Here is a 22,534-nt window from a genome sequence, read left to right as displayed (position 1 = left end):
TAGACATGATGCTGAAGTCGGTGGTCATGCCGGAACGCAATCTGACCATCCAAGGATGCCCTCACGCTAGGATACGGTGTGTGTGGACAAGCTGAATCTGATACCAATGTAACCTGCAGCGGAAGTATACGTATTGGAGGATCCTATCACACAAATGCTCACACCGTCTTTTGTATCTTGAGTTTCGCGAGTTTAGCAATCCACTTTAAGACTTCAAACTTTTAAGAGATTTGAGAGAGAGAGAGAGAGAGATAGATAGATAGATAGATTTTATTAACGTCTTCCAAAAGACCGAACTCGGCCTATGAGACGAGAACTGTACACCGTATGGGGTCCTGAATTACCCACTGAAGGGCCCCATATCCCGTTACCGAGATAGTATTTGCTTTATTATCTTTGAAGAGACTGACGGTGTGACTGACGATAAGCCAAACACAAGACCTTTGAAGACCGAGAGTTGGGCTGAACTGTACACGACTGTAGAAGCACCAATGATGTCCAATCTTGAGCCTATGCACTCTTCCCAATGGAATGAGGGAGGGATGCAAAGCTGAGGCTGAGAGGGGCTGTTTGGGACTGTTCTAGACTGTGTATGAATGCTGTAAATGAGTATGAATGTTGCGTCTGTAAATGAGTATGAATGTTGCGTTTTACCTTCACCAAGTGGCTGGAGCAAAACGATGAGTAGATGAATGCTGAAAATTGTATGGATAGGCATGAGTAGAGGATCAATTAATAACCCACAAGTTACATTAATTATTTTGGCCTGGTGTGTTCATTGCAGGGTTGGGATGATCCATATCTTGCACGTACTAATGATTCTCTCTTGAAATGGAAATATGCTCATATGAATTCTGTGGACTTCAAGTTTCAGGTGTATTTTTGGCTCTGTTTCTTCATTTTTTATTTGAGAAACGTTTTGGTCAGGACAAGGCTCTAATAATTGCTTAGTGTAAACCCTCATGTTTGTTCAAAATAATTGAGAATATTACTTGAGGTGAAAGGTAATATAGTAAACGCATATGATAGGGAGAAATACATGCACATTTAAGTCTTTATCTTGTCTTTAGCTAGCTCAATTAGCTCATGAATGTCTTTTGTTAACCTTAGTTTTTTTGCGGTTCTGTCTTAACAGAATCACTTGGGCCCTCCAAATGCTAGTGTTGGTGTAGATCCATAACCAATGAATGTCTGCTTATGCCTGGATCAAAAGTATGCTGTACAAAATAGCATCACTTGGGCACTCCAAATGCTAGTGTCGGTGTAGATCCATAACAAATGAACGTCTGCATATGCCTGGATCAAAAGCATGCCCTGCATCGTATGCTGTAGTATCATCCATGTGCTAAAAGAGGGATATTTTGTATCTATATAGAGGATTGATGATTATGATGGACTTATCTTTTGCACAGGTTTCTGCAGATGGAAGTTCCCAACAGCTGTTTCTCATCGACAGGAATAAACTTTGGCCATTGGAAGGGGCTTTGGTTGTTTTTCCTCGTAAGTTTCATGGATTTACTTTTCAGAGCCCATTGTTTAGGGTGTACTGTTTAACAGTAATTTGTACGATTACATTGGTTGGTAAGAATTCTAAACCTCTATCTTTTGGAATGCTGCTTTAACCACATCATCAGATGACGAAGATCCTAGCAGCTTTTCAGGGAAGATAATTGAATGTTCGTGGCTTCCCAATGAAAGGAAGTGGGAGTATATGCGGGTGCGAACTGACAAAGAGACCCCAAATGCAGTGAGAACTTATCGCAAGGTTAGGCGACAAAATGTTAAGAAGGCTTGGCAAGTCACGTGCATATGGTTTATTACTGACAACCTTTGAATATTGCAGGTAATGGAAAGCATTGAAGACAATATCACTGAAGAGGTTCTGCTTGCTGAGATACAAGAGATACTACATCTCCCTATGTATCAAGAGAGAATCCATCAGGAGCAGCGTAGGGCGGCCCTGCGAAGAGATTAACACACCTGGTTGTAAGTTGTGCATTGATATTGTGAGCTGCCTAAATATCCTGTGCGTTGGAATCTGCTGTAAGGCTTCTTTCTGAGCTCATGTATCCTCTTGGTGTGGTGAGACGAGCCTTAGGAATCATGCCATCATGCCTGCAGGCTTGGAATGAATGAGGCTGTGCTTGTGATATCATGTCCAATATTTGTTACTTTAGTTGAGTATATCATGTGAGCATTTCATGTAAAGATTATTAGTTTGCTCGAGCATTCCGGTAAAAGTACACTTCCACAGTTCCAAAAAGTTAGGTGGGGAGTATGAGTTGACATCAAGCTTATGTTGGCTCCTGGAGTTTCAGAAGCTTCAACCCTCTTCAGATTTGTTTTTCAGAGACCATTGAAAAAGTGGCTTTGGAGATTCCCTTAGCACATACTGTTACATCAGGGACTCACAGAAAGAGACGGTACTTAATTTGTGGATTGTTTGTCTTAGGAACGCTATTTCACACCGATAGGTTCATGTAAAGCATCTGAGGCATGCCTTGGCAGTGGCTTATGTTCTTGACCACGTGGTCATTGGTTTGGCAACTTTTATTTCATGGGTTATCTGGCTGATCATCAATACTCCTGTATAGAGACTGAAATTACAATCGCGTAGTTAAGTTTTTTTTTTTCTTCCCATCTTTGCTTCAAATGCAATGTATGGGCAACATTATCATCTATACAAAGTAAACACCGTTGGCAGAGGATCCCTCATTTGCATCATGTTGTACAGGAGGTTGATTCTGATTTCTCATCTGTTTTTTGATGTATATTAATGGTGGAAGGTTGTTTTTGACTGCCACTACTGGTAGGATTTTTATCCTGTACTGTGATATGTGGTTACTACTTATTTAAAGTGCTAGGAATCTTCAAGGCGTCGTGTTAGTGGCATGGAGTTAGTTCCTCCAGCTTCATAGACAACATAACCAAATATTGAGGATAAACAATCTGACATAGGTGCATTTAGTTTGAAAGAATTCTTTTGGCAGTTGAAGAGGCCTCAAATGTACTTGGTGGTGTGGTTATCCTTGGTAGATGTACTACAATAGTTCATGGAGTAAACTGGATGTCCAAGTGCTTTTGAAGTTGGTTTATGCACTGCTAAAGTTGTGCCATGTCTTGATGTGACTGGTGGTTGATATGACGCCCTTACTGCAAAACTGTCATGTACTTGAGCTTTAAAGGCGTTCAGTATGTAGCTCACCAAAATAATGCATTGATGTGCTTTTGGCGAGACATTTGAGGGTGGAAAAAGATAATCATGTCGATGTTGCTGCATGTGGTCCGAATTGCTTGTTAGATGCTCCAAGTGTCCACAAAGGGTTTGGATGGGGTCCATCCAAATCAATCCATCTCAGCTTAATGGGATTAAAGCATTCTTGTTGTCTTCATGTCTTACTGTTGGTTGTGCGAGTGGAGTTTTAATGATGTTGTGACACTTTTCCTTCATGCATTTGCTTATGTCGGGCGCACACTTGGTCACTTGCTTTTTTACCGTCCTCGATTTGATTGGTTATGGGGATCTAAGCTTTTGTGGTCTGGACACCCTTGCGGACTAGCCACCCTTCCATGACTTTGTGGTTTTTGAATTTTCCACATCTACCTTCGCTAGTGAGATCATTCCACAACATATGCTCTCGACCGGCATGGTTTTTGTGGATGGAGTAGCACCACACCACTGACAAGCTCCCAGGTATGATTAAGTGGGTCTGTAACGTCCAGGGATGGGGCTGTTATGGTTGTTATCCCTTAAATGAGTGAGTTGCAATGCCACCATCCTCTGCTAAAGAAGTGCAAGACTCGTCTTCATGTTGAACTCAGAAGTTCCTTTGGTTATGAACAGGCGAGTTATAGATGAAATATGTGCGTGTAGAAGAATGCACGCAGTTTCACGAGCTCAAAACCCTTCAGTCATGGTCAAACTTTTCAATTCACGATCGTGAGCAAAGGTCTGCCTAATTTTGCCACGTGGGAGCTTTTTGCTCACGTTTTTAGTTTGATCTCGTTTTAAGAAATTGTCTTCAAACTATCAATGTCCTGAGTGATGTCCACCATATGAGGCGGTGTAATACTTTTCAATTACACGTGTTAAGATCGAATAGGTCCGGTTTCCATTGTCAGGCGCCTTGTTTTGGCGGCTCTACTTAAACTGGGCTTTATTAACCTTAATTGGGCATGTACCACCTTTAATGATGTAGCGGGTGAGTAAGTTCACTCACGTCTATTACAATGGATTACGATCAGGGGTTTTGTCCTGCTTTTCAGGAACTATTTGGTGTTTTTAAGATTGTGGGGAGTGCCTAAATTTACCATAAGCCTACGTAAAAAAAGCAGTTTAAAAACAATGGAAAGCTAACCTAATGGGTTTTTTTTGGGTGTTTTTAGAGTTTTCTTTCTTAAATCAAATAAAAAAAAGTACAAAGAAAACAAATTTTGGATGTCCAATTTTCCAAGCCTCTTGAAGCATATAGTAACTCTTTAGGAAAGTATAAAGAAAATAAAAATTATATATATATATGTATGTATGTATGTATGTATGTACACACATGTATATATATATGTGTGTGTGTGTTGCTACCTTTGTCTCCACTCCAACAATTGGTATCAAAGTAGGTTCTCCTTTGCCCTCACTGTCTCGCCATCACCTCTTCAAGGTGCTTTTCTTCGTTTTAGAGAAGATATACTCTAATAGATCACTCTGCAAGATTCTTCGTTATCAGTGATCTATTAGTAGCCATATCGGTTGCATTCAGTGGGCGTTGGCAGTGCCTATAGTTAGTTGGGATATTTCATTTTGTGTCAGAGATTCATTATTTACAGTGATGTATTTGGGATGCTTTTCATTGAGGATACGCTTGACGGGATCAACTAGCTGTTGTCTTATATGATGACTAGTTACCAAAGGGTTTTGGAATGTTGTTATTGGCATTGAAGCATATCCTATCTCGTTAATGTAAGATAATACAGATGGTGATTCTAGTCTAGATGTAATTGTGGCATCCACCTTTGCATCCCCTTGCAATGGAACAATCTAGGTGGGATGGTAGGGATGCACAGACACATGCATTAGTGGTACTTTTTGTAAAAAGAAGCATTATTCCTCGTATTCGCTCGTGTAAAATTGTCAAGCATACTTGGGATGTGCTTGTTGCACTTTGCCAGGTATCTAACGAGAGACATGAGTGGCCTACTTGTACAAGCAGTTAGAGTTTGAGCATATGAACGATGAAGATTTAATGGATGAGTTTCTCACAAGGATCAAAGATCTCAAAGAGAAGCTTCCATGTATTGATGAGGCCTATCTGGCTAGCTTATTAGTGTGTACTGTTCTCACAGCTTTACTGGATTCCTACTTAAGTTTCATATCCACACTTCGACTCATGATAAAGAGTAACCTTAATGCTCTTAAGTTTGGTGAGTTAGTTGCTCTTGCAAGAAGAGTAATCTTGGAAAAACATAACTAGTATGTGTGTAAGAGATCATTGCTAGTCAAAAAGATAAAGGTAAAGCAGTTATACAAGAAGGGGGTGAGAAGCCTAAGAAGAAAGGAAAACATGCAACTATTGTCGAAAGCTAGGCCATTATATCAATGAATGTAAAAAAAGGCTAGAGGAGCATAAGAAAGAGTCAGGCATGGATGTGGCTGATGTATCAACACCAAGTGTTGAAAAGGAGTCAACGAACTATGCATAAGAAGATTGGGCACTTATTGCGCACTATTCATGATGTATACATGTCAATGATAGAACACCATGTTTGGTTTTTTTGATAGTGGCGCTAGTAAGAACATTACTTCTTAGCGTGATTTGTTTTCCTTCCTTCTAAAGAGCAAGGTACATGTGCAACTTGATGCAACTTTCTTCAATTGTGTCAACTTTAGTAGGTGATAGTTTATGGATCTCCAAGTCTTCATTTAAATCTTATTCCTCCACAGCATCCAAGTGGACACTAACCGTATGTAATTTGCCGTGGTTTCCAATGGACGAACTTTGTTTCTCTTGAATTGCATAGTGATGTTGCAACATGTTAGTAGCACAAGCCTGGCTTTAACGCTTTACCTACCCAAGTCATTTGCATGAGCTTTTTATATAATAAATATAAATAAATAAATAAACAAATAAATATATGTAAACATGCGTACATATTTACACACATATGTATGTATGTATACATACATAGTACATACATACATATAAATATATGTAAACATGCGTACATATTTACACACATATGTATGTATGTATACATACATAGTACATACATACATATACAAACACACACACACACACACACACACACACACACACACACACACACATGTATATGAATATATGTGTGTATGTATATGTTTATATAAATATAAATATATATATATATATATATATATATATATATATGTATATACATATATATTTATATACACACACTTACACACACACACACTTTTTTTTTTGGTAATATCCAGTGCATTATATTTATATGCTCATAAATTTACATGATGGGAGGTCTCCGAAATGGAGAGTATCCCGAAGATCAGAAACATAAAAAGAAAAGCTCTATGCAAGAAGCATCCATATCACCCTCATGGTAGGCATCATATAAGGATTGCCGCAATGAGGCTCGGAAAGATTCATATGACTTGTGAATCTGCCGACCCAAGTATGCCAAATTATGCTTACTCCAGATTGTCCAAAGAGCCCAATATCTCACCCAAGAGAGAAATAGTGAGTATTGAGAGACAAAGACCTCATAAATCTGCCAAAGAGCCAGAAATGTTTCCCATATCTGTGACTCGGGAAACGGAGCCGAAGATAATCTGAAATTCTCCTGAGGACGATCCTAGAACACGGGCAGTGCCAAAGCAAATGAAGAACAGTCTCTGAAGGAGCCTGACATCTTAAACATGTGGATGGTGCAATGCGACGTTAAGCAAGTGTGACCCCCACTGACAATGTGCCTGTCATACATCTCCAAAGAAAAAGTCTTTGTTTCAATGGCATTTTACACTTCCATAACATCCCGAGATTCTTCCGCCACCATGAGAGGGGCTTCCTTATATGCCACAGAGAATTAGCATGTTGCTGAATCCATGGAGCAGGCTGAAGAAGCCTGTAAGCTTTGATGGAGGTTAAGGCGGGAAGAGGAACATGATGAGTGCATGTAGCAGAGGGTTGCAATTGCCAATCCGTAAGCTTGTATGTGTCAGCCACCACAAGAGGAACAGGTAGAAAAGGATGTAATAAATCAGCAAGCAATTTCCTTCCATATAGACCTATGATGCATTCCCAATGCATAGGAAGCAGTGGCCTGAGGAAAAGATAAGACATAGCCCTGATCATCTACCATATCATGTATGTATCTAATTCCCAATTTCATGAGATTGTATGCCCGAACAGGTTCCTGTAAAGCGAGTGGAATGTCAAAGATGGCACTCCAATGAATACTTTCTTTCCTCATTGAGTTTGTCCCCGAGCAATTATCAGGAGCCCATTTGACCTTAGAAAGTACTTGTTTCCAGTCAAGTATCAGAGCAGTAGAGAAAGGACAACCATGTATCTTCCCTACAAATCTCCCAATGACTACCTCCCAATGATCAGTAATCCAATGACCATAAGCACAAGTCCTCATGTTGACACACATGGATGCTAGCATACAAGTCCATGGCTGTTGTTGGCGGAAAAAAGTATGCAGCATAGTCGCCTTCCTTGCAAGTACATGATATCTTATATTGAGGACATTAAGTCCACCATGCATCCTAGGAGAGTACACCATTTCCATCTTCATCAGTCTCAATGCTTTCACAGGCAGTTTTTGTCCTCCATTACATCTCCATAGCTTGAGACATAAAGGCTGAAATATCCCTGGAGGACCAATGCAGCAAAGGCAAATAGAACTGGACATATGACATTACAATGGACTGTACTATTCTGAGCCTGATATGAAGAGGTCAAGTAGAAATCTTCTAGTATTCCAGTTTATGTTGAAGTCTTTGGAAGATCCATTTTAGTTGCTGCTTCCTGATATCCCAAATGCCTGACTACATCTTTGGAATGCACCACCTGACCCGGCCAAAGAATAGAATTGCAGTCAAGGCATTGGATATATTGTCATGGATTTGTCTTCGCGGCACAAACCAATACTGATGAGGATGAAGTCCCGCATCCAGTATCCTGTGAAGCCTATGCACAATCAGTTTAGTAATGAGTTTGTAAACTACAGGCATCAAAGTAATAGGCCTCCAATCTGACATATGGTCACACAGATGTTTTTTGGGCACAAGTTTGACTATGCCATGCTTCCAAGAGTGCGGCAACTGATTTTCTTGCCAGGCAACATTGATCATTTGCAAGAGGACTTCTTTCAAATCATCCCAAAAAGAAATATAAAATTCCACCGTTAGGCCATCCCAGCCAGGGGACTTGCATTTGCTGAGGTGGAACAATGCATTATCAAGTTCTGTGTCAGTAAAAGGTCTCTCCAAGGTAAGAGCTTCATCCATTTCCACTATTCCAGAAACATATTGGAGAAATTCAGTCCTAGCCTCAGTCATTTGATTTGATGGGGAACTAGGAGCGGAGAATAATTTCTGGAAATAATTCTGGCATTCATCTTGGAGATTAGAGAAAGAGTGCGTCCAAGAGCCATCTAGCTTCCTTACCCTTAGGCATGAGTTTTTCTTTTGAGTAGCATGCAAGCCCTGAAAAAAGGCTTTTGATGAGCAGCCCTTATCCATGAGGGGCTTCATTCTTGCCCTAATATGCCATTTGTGCAATTTCCTCTGATCATTAACAGTCAATTTAAACTGAGCATGTGAAAGGGAATCCTTTTTTGAATCAGAGAGAGGCCTTAACTGAGAAAATTCAGTCAATTGTTGTGCTGTCCTTTTTGCCCATTTAATCTCATTTCTCCATTCAGTCATGCCAGTTGCCATACTCCCTAATGACATTCTGCATACGAGAGACAAAGCTGTCCCAAGCATAATTCATGTCCTCCTGGGCATGCAAAGGCAAGGGATGAATTGCAAGTCTGATCATTTGCTGGAAATAGTGATGTCGGAAATAAGCCTGATTAACATGCAATAATCTACTGGAGAGGGGTGGCAAATCATCCAGAGGCATGCCAAGCTGCAAATTCATCCACAATGGGGCATGATCTGACAAGCCCAATGAGAAATCTATAAGGAGATGAGGGCTAAAATCTGCAAATTGTTGTGGGTAAAACAAATACCATCTGTCAAGCCTTGCCGAGTATGTAATAAGTGCATTATGATGAAAAGTATATCCAGGCACTGACCCTTGGGGCAGCACCCATAAATCTTCAGCCTGCACAGAAAGAAGCATGCTGTCCCATTTCTGCCTTTCCAATGATAGCATATGAGATCTTGAAGTGGTGTTATCTCTTGGCAGAGGGGAATTATTAAAATCTCCACAGATGAATGCATTGGATCTCCATGATATCTGCATAAAGAATCCCATAATGAAGCCCTCATGGCAGAGGTCTGGGAAGCATAGACTGATGCAAACTCAAGAATATCACCATTGACATTACATTGTATGACCATCCATCTGCCCACTGCTGTCATTAAAGGCTAACTGAGGCTCCAGTTCATGTCTAACCAGTATGCATACACCTGAGTAGGTAGTGGTACCAGCATAATATATATCATAACTGCCAAAATAAACATGATGACCAACCATGGAGTGTTGATTATGCTCTTGCAAACAAACCTGGTTGCATTTTATGTACATAATTCCATAAAAGCCTCCACTTTGAGACATTGCAGAGGCTCTGTACATTGTAGGTAAAGCACTTAAGTGTTTGAGGCATGAAAGAGGTATATACAGCAAAGTATCAGATATAAAAACAAGACATCAGAGAGGCAAAGCCTCTGCCTGCATGGGCTGCAGTTCATCATGACCCATGAAAGACATAGCATTATCCCCTTCTTCTAAATCACATATGGGGATGCCCTTCTTCAAAACCCCCACCCAATTTTGAAGGATCGGAGCTGAAGTAGAAGCCTGTCCTGGTAAGGGAGAAGAAGCATCCCATTGACGAGATTGAAGGGGGCGTTGCTTCAATACAACCACCTTCTTAGGTTGTTGAAAACCATCCTGATCAATCCCCGCAGATTCCTTCATCTTCTCTTGTCCTTTATCTTTTCCTTTTCCAGCAAGTGACTGCACCTGATTGATTGGTTTGGCATTCTTTGCTCCATTTCTATTTGCTGTCTTAGCTTGCAAATTCTTATTCTTTTCCTGTGTCTGGGGCGGCAAGGCATTGGGAGGGGGCTCATGCAGAACCATTGGGCATTCAGAGGCTGGATGCCCAAACTTGTGGCAGGCAAAACAAGCTCCTGCAAACACACCCCACTTCAATTCAAAGTACTTTTTTCCCAATTGCACTCCCTGAACTTCCACTGCAATAGAAGGAGGGGTAGGTGTATCAGTGTCCTAGAGAATGCAGAACCTGTTACGGTTTCCCATGGGGCGTGGAGGACAAATGACCTGTCCCAAAGAAGCAGCCAGGCTAGGCAACTCTTCACGCATATAGTCCGGGAAGTTAACAACCTCAACCCATACAGGACAATGATGTCGTATAAGACTTTGATAATCCTTGTTTGGGGACCAAGGCATAGCATGTACCATCTGCTTCCCGTAAAACAGGGGAGAGAATTCAAGAAGCCTCTGCTTGCACGAAGCATCTGATAAATGCACCTCATAAGAGCCTCTGGAAGCAAAATACACTCCCTCTACAAAGCATCCTCCAAGGATGGACTTAATCCACTGCGCGACATCACTGGCCGCTGGGATTCTTCCTGGAAAGAAAATTATAACTGGAGTTTGAGACAACTTCCTAAGAGGATTCACGAGGGACGGCAATTTCAATTTGTACGTGACCTCTGGAACCGGTTTGCCCCATTCCTGTCGTGACTACTGAAAGTCATCCTTAAGGGTACACACACACACACACACACACATGTACTCACACGTGTGTATGCATGCATGTATGCATGTTGTGTATGTGTATATATATATATGTGTACACACATGCACACATATATATATACACACACACATTTATACATACATACATACATATATATATACACACATACGTGTGTATATACATACATACACACACATAGATATATGTATAATTATACATATGTACATACACACATACACACACACACACGTGTGTGTTCATACATACATACATACACACACATAGATATATATATATATAATTGCACACACACACACACCCACACCCACACCCACACCCACACACACACACATAAACACATATAAATACACACAAGCATGTGTGTGTGAGTGTGTGTGTCTGTGCGTGCGTGTATTTTATATATATCTGTGTTTGTGTATGTGTGTGATTGTATATATATCTATATATATATATATATATATATATATACATATATATATATATATATATATATACATGTATATATATCTATATACATACACATACATATAAATGTGTGTGCATGCACACACACACACATGTATAAATACATATACGTATATATGTATGTATGTCTGTATATATATATATATATATATATATATATATATATATATATATATATATATATATATATACATACATACATACATACATACATACATATATATATATATATATATATATGCATGTATATTAGATGGTGCTCGAACATATAAAGTGGCCTTACCATGTGCTTAATGTAAAATAAGGAAAGTCTACGAGCTCCGGTTATATAGGTGCTTAAGACTAGTAATACAAGTTGTACGTTTGGCCGACCTAGTGTAAAAACTAGTCACTTGTATATGTCATTTTTGACAATTTGCAATACACAATCATTCCCTTGTAATAGTTTACTTGTGAACTCTCCTCTTCCCTCTTCTTGCTTGCTTGTATACTAATGAAACTTCCTTGCTTGATAGATGCATGCTAGATTAGGTTCCCCTTATTTTCCACCTTTTGTGATAGAGAATCACCCCACGAAGGACCATCTCTCGTTGCCTCCATCTAGGTATATAGAGCTCTCTCTTCACCTCTTTGGCAAAGGAACATTCTAGTGTGACGGACGACGGAGTGGATGTGATGGACGAGGAGCTTGCGCATCCACATAGAGGAGTTGTAGTTTATGGTTCTAAGGTAAGACCCAACGACACATGCTTTGGCAAGGCCAAGGTAAGCTCTTGACTTGATCATTGATGTCACTATCAGAGACTAGCCTAGGGGTTACCTCCATCCATTCATCCATTCCAAGCTTGGATTACCTAATATTGTCAAGTGCTTAGGAGGTCAGAGTTCGAAAAATATACGATTTTGGAGTCATTGGATGTGTTTAGTAGTTGTTTTTATTTTTTGATTCGAAAGTTATTTGCATTAGGTTTAATCCATTGGAAGGACAAAACTCTGGTTCATTGGCGATTCACATGAAATTGTAGTCTAAGAGGTTTAGATTTCATTTCTTTGAGCCAAGGGATAGCTTAGCAATTGTGATTAGGAGTAGAATCCACACCGAAAATAGGAGCATTAAAGGATTCACATGAAATTTTAGTCTAAGAGGTTTAGATTTCATTTCTTTGAGCCAAGGGATAGCTTAGCAATTGTGATTAGGAGTAGAATCCACACCAAAAATAGGAGCATTAAAGGATCCATTAGGGTAGGTTAGAGTGGGATTCTTAATTGTGTTCATGCATTCTGTGAATTGGTACCTTATAAGTATGTATTCTAAAATAAACACAATAAAAAACACTTAATTACATGTATAACAATTATTAACTAGAATTGGGACCATTAATCACACCTCATCAAGTGTAGAAAATCTAAAAACCACCAAAAATCAAGCCAAACTAGCTCCATTTTACAAGGGACGTGAGTCCACAGTCTTGCATAAAAATACGCGAGGCTAGACTCGCAAGCCTATAGATGTGAGCGTGGACACGTGAGTTGTCAGTTTGGAAACTGAGTTTGGAAAAGTGAGCTCCCACACATGAGCCGGCATAGATGTGAGTCTAGAGGTAGGTATACCTAACATTGTATCGACCAATTATTATTGCCTTAAAAACTCCTTGTTAACATGATTTCACCCCCTGACCTATCATAAGGTGCTTTACTATATTACCCATGCAAACGAGCACTTATCTTTTATAAGATGGTGCTAGAATATATAAAGCAGCCTTACTATGAGCTTAATGTCAAATGGGGAAAGTCCACAAACTTATCTTTTGTAATGACGAGCACTTATCTTTTGTAATGAACGAGCACTTATCTTTTGTAAGATGGTATTGGAACATATAAAGCAGCCTTACTACTATGAGCTTAATGTCAAATAGGAAAAGTCTATGATCTTAGTGTACATAGTTGGTTAACACTAGTAATAGAGGTTGGACCATTTTTCAGTTTGGTCTGTTATTAGTAGGAGATTCTCCTCTTTATAGTTTATGGTTGTAGAGAAGAGAAGAAGAAAGAAGAAAGAAAAAAATTCAGCCATCCATCTTATGTGCGCTTCCTTGCGTAAGGAACTCAAGCTCTCCCTCGCATTCTCTTTATGGTATTAGAGCTCTAGTTCATGTGAGAGCTGAGGCAAGCAAGAGGCAATAACAAGGCAAGCAAGGAAGTGGTACACGAGTAAGGGTATTTTCATCTCTTTCTCTCTTTGATTTTAGAGCAATGTGTGAGAGCGATAGATAGACAAGGAAGTCACTTAGATTGAGCTGTCCTCATGGGTGAAGGAAGAAAACCAAATTGTGTATAGTTAACTACGTTAATCGATGTTTTTTCACGTTTCGGGGCGATTTGGGCTCGTTTCAAGCCTTGTTTTGACTTTGCAAGTTTCTCGTGGGGCGCTCTGTGAAGTGTCAATTTTGACTATGTATGTCTAATTTCTAGTTCAGTGCAAAGTTATAGCAGCATAAATTTGGTTACATGCTAGTTTGTGTAGAGAATATAAGTGTTGCAACTGTTGGTGGATGTATGATTATGTGACTGGTTCACATACAGTAGCATTATAACAAGTTTATAATACCACAATATTGGAGATTATTGTAGGTTTGTTGCATATGCATAAGTTTTTGAAAAGCACCATTTGGTAAGTTACTGTAGAAAATCACGCTTGATAATCTATCCCAAATTATGATTAAAAAGTTGAACATCCAAGCATGAAAGTTCAATATGACCAATTTCCTTATGGGAAAAGGATATTGGGAGTTCATCAAAGGGGATGAAAAGGAGCTAGAGATTGCTAAAGAAACTTTCACCCCACAGTAGGTGTACATACATATAAAGCATGGTGTGAAAGATGCATCGAGGTCAAGCATAGACATGCTATAGGTGTCGACACCACCTTTAGAAAAGTCAAAAGAGACCGTGGACCCCAAGCAACAAGAGGTAACACCTTGCCCATGTGCAATGGCCCTACTCATCCTCGTTGTCGTCAAAGGAGAGTTGCCCATGGTGCCGAACCCCAAAGAGAACTATGCACCCACTTTTGTGGCACCATCGAGCAACTCCATTGCTCAAAGGGATCCCCACAGTCCCATGACAACCCCGTGCACCTCACCACAACATCAACTTGCCAGTAGAGCTGCGAGAAGACTAATAAATAAAATATCCATTATTTTGAATATGCCAAAAAATCCTCTTTTGCATTTAAATGATTGAATTCTAAATGTCATGGGAATTTCTCTTTTATCATTTAAAAATTCTTATGCATAAAATAAATTTATCATAAATTTCTCTTTTTTTAATTAAATAATTCTACATAAATACAAAAAGTATTCTTTTATGAATATGGCCAAAATCATTCTTTTTACTTAAAATTTCTAAATCTACAATATGGTAGGAGTTCCTCTTTTAGTATTATGCATAAAAATAAGATATGTATTTTTTTAAAAAAAATTTGCCATAGCTTTGCTGCTATTACTGATAATTTTTAAATTTCCTAAAAGAATAAAAGCTTGTAATGAACATATGATAGAAGTTCTACTTTTAAGCTTAAATTTAGACTATGAATTTAAATCATAATTTTAACCATAATTATAAATATAATTATGATTATCCCACTAGATTAAGCTCATTTCAACATTCCTCTTTTCCCAATTTGTTAGGATAATCCATTTCTCATTTAGAATGAGTTAAAGCAGTTTTTTAAACTACTCATAAATAATCTAAAAGAATTAACCATTATTTCAATAGCACAAAATCATGAAAATATCATTTTCTTAATCTCTAGCTCATCAAGCCTAGAGTTTAGTTTTGAAATAAGAGATTATCTTTGAGAAGCATTCTTTTGTTAAAGAATTAGCCATAGAGATGACTATTCTTTTTGAGAGAGAGATTTACCTAAAGAAAGCATTAAAAATAAGCATAAAGATTAAATTTCTCTTAATTATTATATACTTTTAACCACCCATTTCTTATGATCAACTGGTAGCTGCGAGCTACAACCTCGTAATTGGCCGGTGTTTCAGGAATATCATCTGGAACAAATAAGTCTAATTCATCGACACTATTGTCTAGGATGTTTGAGTATTGTAGCACCCGACACCAACTACAAAGGTTGAGCACAATGGGGTGTAATGGCTGGATAGAAGAAAATATCTTTGGGATCAGTCAATACTAGGTCCCCTCGAAAAATTCCCACGATGGTAGTAGGGTCAGCATCACACACCCTCTGTATTTTGTTTAATAAGTGTTAGTTCTCCAAGGCTCATATTATCAGACAGATTGATATCATATTGTAGTAAAGAGATTGTTAAACGAAAAGAGATTCAAAGTTTGAGGAGGGGCCCGAGGAGTTACTGGCAAATGAAGCTATCTCCGAGGCTCGCTCAAGTCACATCTCATCAGTTGGTTCTTGTCTTTGGCTGTGTTCCTGGATTGCCAATTGGTGCTCCAACTCTTGTATGTGTGAGACCTTCGTCGTTGTAAGAAGATATGATATACTTTTTTCTCGCACCATTCTTGCATCATCCAATTCTTCAAATCGCCTTGTTGGCTGCCTCCTGTGCTTGTCTAGCTGCAGCCTCCATTCCTTGAGCCTCTATAATCTTGTGAAGCCTTTCTGCGGTGGCCAAGGCTTGACTTGCTTGGAGCTTCTATGTAATTTGCAGGATTACCTCTCTGTGTGTATACATCATATTCTGTATTTCCAAGTTGGTGTGCTGATGGTCTCATTGAGTGCTCGCATTTTTTTGCATTTTCTCTATTGCTTTGTTCTCTTTCTTGTTGGAGTTGGAGCACTCTTTGTTCTGCTTCCTTAAGGGTTGAGGATAGTGAATTTAGGTAGCCTTGTAGTTCTTCTTCCTTAGCTTGGGAGGTATGTTGGAGCTCCTGTAGTTGTTTAGCTTGGATAGTTTCTTGTTCCTTGTTATGTGCTACTTCCCTTTGAATTTGCCCCTTTGCCTATTCCAGCTGCGCTTTCAAGTCTGTATCCTTGATTTTTTGAACTAAGGTTTGACTAAGAACAAGATTATTATTTTCAAGTGTTTGGTGTCTCACTTCCTGCTCCTCGGCAGCCTTTAAGCTTTTTAGGATGACATCTGTGTGTTGCTGTTAGATGCTCTTGCAATGTTTGAACTTGACATCTATGTGTGTTGCTTTTGTTGCTGTTAGATGCTCTATTAGATGCTCTTGCAATGTTTGAACTTGATTGGTAGCCTCATGGAACTGCTTCCATAGCAATGCTATGGAACTTCTTCCATAGCATTGCATTTCTATCATGAAGCATATGAGTTGTAAGCAGATGGTATCGCCATACTCTTTGCTCTTGTTCCCAAAGGGAAGCACTTGTTTTGATGCTGTCCCTTCCATAGTCCAGAGAGTGTGGCAATTGCAAGAGTCCATCTAGGCCTTTCACAATCTCATGAAAGAATTTGTCATAATCCATGCTATGGAGAAAACATGTCTCTGGAATCCCCTCTGCATCATCCAGATGTTGCCTTTTACTGGGGCTTGGTGTCTCTTCAGCCCTTTGTTGTTTCCATGTATCCAGTGGCTCTTCGGGGAGTCTTGCTGCTGCTAGGAGTAATGTGGCTTCTTCGTGTCCTTGGTGCTCTGCATCTGGCAACACTTCCTATTGAGTCTCCTTATTCAGATCAGTAGTAGAAGCAGGTGTATCTGACATTGTTGAATTTTGAAGAGGGGAAATGTTTTTTAAAAATCAATTGTGTTGGACTTGGAGGGGGAGTTTGATGATGTGTCTATGTTGTCGTCCCCTTTGGAGGTGATGACAAGCTGAGACTTACTGCTCCCTACTGCCCCAGTACTTCCTAGTATAATGCTATTTCATGGGCTAGCTCGGCCTCTATTCTTTGTGTTTCCTCGAGAACATTAGGCATAATTCCTCTCATCTTCTTTTCAATCTTCTTCTTTCTCCCTTTCTTAAGCTCCTTCGTGATTTCCTTTGTTTCCATTAATATGGCTTGTCCTTCCTACATTTATTCAAAGGTAAGTGGTGGTGGTGCTATCTGTATTTCCAGTTGCATTCTTTCTTCTGGTTCCAAATCTGGAAGAGGCCGCTGAGCTATGTGATTCAGCACCTATGTCATCAAATAAGGGTTACATATCTTTGACACCCGTATCTATCAATGCAATGCTTGTTGTATGACATTTAGTTATAGAGACTCCCACCTTGAGCTATGTTGGCTCAATGTCTAGTTCATCCTCATCAAGGAGAGAGTTAGTGAAGCCATGTTCACATGCAACATCCTCTTCTAGAGTATTTATTTGGTCTTGGCCTCGCTTGCCTTAGCTTCTTCTTAATCTTGCTTGATTTTTTCTTTTGTGAGCTCTTTCCATTGTTTTAAAAGATTTTCTTACAAGATCATCTCTTGGGTCAGTGGTCCAAAATATTTTTTAAGCTTGCTTCCATTAATGTGACCCTCATTTGTACGCCCTCAATTGTTTCAATTCTAACCGCCCCCCTTGAGTTGTGATTTTGGACACTTGGAAAGGTCCTAACCCTCTGTACTGTTTAAAAGCACATAAAGAACAAAAGATTATGATTTGAATACACCTGTTGTAGTGCTCGTTGATGTTGTGCGTTTGCATTGATGCATTGCTGATGTTGTGCAGACTGCTTCTCTTTGCTCTTTGTAGGCATTGCATGTATCCCCCCTTCCTAATTTGTGTGCACGGTAGGTGGACTATTGGGGCGTGTTTGTATGCTCTTGTTTAGCTGAGATCTCTGCAAAATGTTTATTAACAAACAAGAAAAGAAAAGAAAGGAATAAAATTTGTTATTGGTGCCAATCACCGAATATAGCCGAGGGGAAAAACCCAGTGGGAGAAAAGTGCCCTGGCTTGTTGATCTTATTGTGGAGTTGATAAGCTTACCCTTGTACTGGTGGTGGATCCGTGTCTACTTCTGCTGGAAAGATGGTATCAATCACTTCAGGATGCAAGGACAACCCTGTAGAAAAACCAGCCTCTGCAGAAGGTGGTAGAGGAAGAAGTGCTTCCTCGCTAAAATATGGCATTGGTTCTGTGGGAAGGTTAAGCAGACAATTTTTATTTTGGAACTGCTCAATGTAGGTACTCATAGTGATCCAAAATTGACATGTTGAGGCTTGGGGAAAGAGGGCTTGCAAGATAGGTGGTTGCAAGTCATTTATGCATGCATCCCTCCATTGTTGTGCTTGAACCTCCTCAGGTAATCTACGTTGATTTGGTCCTCGGTCTAGTACTCTCACATCAAGAAGGTTATGGCATTGGGGTGTAATTCCCACAATTTGTTTCATTAAGCCCGTGCCATATCGTTGAAAGCAAGAGCGGCATAGCCAACAAATGTGTGAAGCTTCTCCTAATACGAGTCATGCACACTCTTGACAATGTGGAAATGTGTGATGCTGTTGATAGAATAAAGTGACAAAGTGATGCCCATAGCAATTTTCACCTAAGGGAGCATAAAAGTACCTAGAATGAGTTTGAAAAGGAGGAGCACTATAACCCCCGTGATGTTCAGGTTGAGTACTATCAGGGTCAATGCATGGTGGACATGTATTTCGCCAAGTATCCATCAGGAGGTATCTGGGCGTAGAACAATGAAATTTAGAAACTTCAAACTTTATACACTCATATCCATCATTACAATCCCTATCAAAAACATTGTAGATAAGATCATCTCAAAAAGAACACAATCCTCTAAAGGCATAAGGAACCACATTAGTAAATGTGAGACTATTCAAACACTGATCTACCAAAGAGCTTCAATTGTAGTGTTAATGCCTTACCTTTGGTTTTGGGTATGTCCTTCTTAAGAGGTGGGAAGGTTAGCAATTGTCGAGGAATTTGAGCAAGATAAGAGGATTTAGGCATTGAAGTGCTAGAATCTATGCTCAAAGGAGACTCATGTAAAGTTGGATTTGTCTTAGGTACACAAGTTGATGGTGGAATTGTGTAACAAGGAGAAATTGGGACAACTGGTGATTCAATACATGTTTTGGGAAGGTCAACACAAGGAGATTTGTAGGTGCTATCACAACCACCTATCCTATCTAGGTTGTGTTGATTTCCTTTGCACACCCACTGATATGGAAAACCAAGGGTGGCTTTTGGAATCTTACTGATACACTCTTTTACCTCTAGCAAACCATGGCATTTGGGAAGCCAAAGTGCTGTTGCACCCTCATAATAGCCTTGTGCTTTAAGAATATGCTTTGGGACCCAACGAGTAACAATCTGAGGTTTAGGCTTGGAAAAGATGTGCTTTTTAGGAGGCTTAGCAACTAGGCTAGATGGTACAAGTTTGTATGCATCTTTGGGTAGCCAAATTGATAATTCCTTCTTGCCTGGCCTTCTTTGAGCAGTGACTAAAGTAGTTGGAACATGCCAGCCATGGCCCTCACTTGAGGACTCATCGATTATCCACATCATTTGTCTTGGAGCTTCAAGAGCAGATTTTGAAAGCGGGTTGTGTAAGGTAGAAACACCACCCTTTTGACATGATAAAGCTCGTGGAGTAGCAGATCCCAAGATGCAATCAGAATCAATTTGCAATTTGTATTTTCTATTCTTCCAATCTAATGAACAATTGGTAGCACTTAACCATGATCGACTGAGAACAGCCTCTACCACTACCTTGGACTTACTTGCCACATAAAAGGGAACTGACATCTGGTGATCCTGAATGGACATCATAATGACACATTTTCCCTCTATAGGGTTATCTTCACCTGAGAAGCTTCGTAAGTCAATAGGAATGTGCACAAGTGTTGGTTGTCCCAAGGCTATCCATGTGTCAAACGAGAGAACATTATAATCTGCACCAGAGTCAATTAAGGCAGAGACGAAGTAGGTAGTCTCATGAAGATGAAGACACACTTGAATATTGAAAGGATCGACATATTGTTCATCAGTAGAGCCAACTGTAAGGCTAACATAGAAGCCTTGCGACGTTCCTTAGCTTTTGCAACTCTAGCTTTAGCCTCTTCTTGAGCCTGACGTTTAAGTAGGTCATGTGCTTCTTTTCGTGTGTGTGCAGCATGCATTTGTTGAAGCATGGCTTCAGTTAATGGTTCATTGTATTTCTTGAGACGACTTCCATTAATGAAGTTAGACATTTGCTCACCTTCTAGTGTCTCTAAACGCACTGCACCACTTGGAGTAAGCTCATTAATCACAAACGGTCCTAGACCACGTTTCTTGAGCTTTCTCTTATGCTTCTTAAGTGTGTACAAGAGCACAAGGTCCCCTTTTTTGAATCGGCTAGTTGTTACATTTCTATCATACCATTACTTTTGTCTCCTCTTCTCAACATACATCCCCATTACCACCAATAAGCGGGTCTCATCAAGCTTTTCCAATTCATCAATGCGTTGTGAAAGCTCATGGCCAGTCCAGTCCAATTGTTTAGCAACTCGTAGAGTAGGTACAAGAAATTCAATGGGAAGAACTGCATCTAGCCCAAAAGCAAGCTTAAATGGGGTTGTGCCCACAAATGTTTTATAGGCTGTCCTATATGCCCAAAGAACTGAGTGCAACTTTTGCTCCCAATCAGTCCTATGTCCCTCAACAATCTTTGTGAGTGCTGTGCAAAGAATCTTGTTAGTACTCTCAGCTTGTCCATTGGTCTGGGGATGATAGGGTGCAGAACGCTTGTGAATTACCATAAATTCTTGAAGCAAAAACTCTATGACCTCATTCACAAAGTGCACACCTTGATCACTAACGATTTCAATAGGTAAGCCATAGCGCGTAAACACGTACTCATACAAGAACTTGGTTGTGGTTCTGGCATCATTTTTAACTGTTGTAGCCTTTGCCTCTACCCATTTGGTCAAATAGTCAGTTGCGACTATAATATATTCGGCATGCGTGTGACGAGCTGGAGGTTTAATGGGATCGACAAAATCAATACCCCATTTTGCAAAAGCACATGTGCTTAACATAGGCCGCAATGGCATATTGTCCTTTGTGATGGGAGGTTTGGTCCTTTGACAATCGTCACAACGGTTTACATATTCTTTGGCATCCATTTGTAAGGTTGGCCACCAAAGCCCAGACCACCTAATAAACTTAGCTGTGGTATTGCCCGAAAAGTGTCCACCCCCAACACCTGCATGAGCATGAGTCAAGATTTTCAAGTAGTCAGCTTCACATACACACATGCGTAAGTTGCCATCCTTGCCCCTCTTGTAGAGTTGGCCCTCTATCAGCATATAGTTTGCCGCTTCAACTTCAATAGCATGTTTTTGATATTTAGGAATTTTTTGATCAGTATGACCATGCTGAAGATAGTCCACAATATACTTACTCCAACTTGGTGTAGTTGAAATTTGGAATAATGTGACATTATGAATTGGCTGTTGAATTTGACATGAAGCAGAGTTACGAACAAATTTTTCAGCATCCGCATGCATGGTAGGCCACCATTGCCCATCCTGAGATATACGTTGCACACAAGTAGTAGCTGATGCATGGATTCCATCGATACCCGCATGTGCCCATTCCAAGATCTCCTCATATTGGTCAGGGTTAGGTATAAGCCACAACACTCCATCATTACCCTGACGATATAATCTCCCTGAGATTAACTTGAATGGTCGCCATAGGTCCACATTAGGACCCGCTAGTTGTATCTGCCCACTTGTCAAAATTTCTAAGATGGATTCAGACCATTTAGGAGCTGTCTCTACAAGGAAAAGTGTTGAATCTAACATATCATCATCCACACCCACAGGAGCTTCGCCAGAGGTGATTCGAGACAAATGATCTGCCCTAAGATGAGTTGTTCCTTTTCGGACTGCCACTTCAAAATCAAACTCAAGAAGGATGATAAACCACCTCACAATCCTTCCAGTTACACAAGGCTTATTCACCAAATATAGCAATGCTTGATGGTCCACAAAAAATATGAATTTGTTTGCCAAAAGGTAATGGCGAAACTTTTTCACTGCATATATCATGGACAAACTTTCTCTTTCTGTTGTGGTATAATTCTTCTCAGCATTGTTCAACTGTCGACTAGCATATGAGATTGGGAAATCCTTATTATGTTCTCCCGATTGAGCCAAAA

General features: G+C 39.8%; 1 protein-coding gene across 1 annotated transcript in view; it reads left to right on the top strand.

Moving 5' to 3' along the window:
• LOC147617472 (uncharacterized) overlaps positions 1–2,705 on the top strand; it is an 82,376-nt gene extending 79,671 nt beyond the window's left edge. The window contains exons 14-17 of the mRNA XM_086775724.1: positions 785–874; positions 1,413–1,500; positions 1,635–1,765; positions 1,844–2,705. Coding sequence (XP_086631850.1) covers positions 785–874; positions 1,413–1,500; positions 1,635–1,765; positions 1,844–1,975 — 441 coding nt within the window. The 3' untranslated portion in view covers positions 1,976–2,705. The remainder of the gene's footprint in view (positions 1–784; positions 875–1,412; positions 1,501–1,634; positions 1,766–1,843) is intronic.
• The last annotated feature ends 19,829 nt before the right edge of the window (positions 2,706–22,534 follow it).

The sequence above is a fragment of the Cibotium barometz genome, chromosome 36 (assembly GCF_041138505.1).
Source record: "Cibotium barometz isolate CiBa-2024 chromosome 36, ASM4113850v1, whole genome shotgun sequence".
Lineage (NCBI taxonomy): Eukaryota > Viridiplantae > Streptophyta > Polypodiopsida > Cyatheales > Cibotiaceae > Cibotium > Cibotium barometz.
Note: the sequence above shows the minus strand (reverse complement) of the source record. Positions and strands in the feature narration are given on the sequence as shown.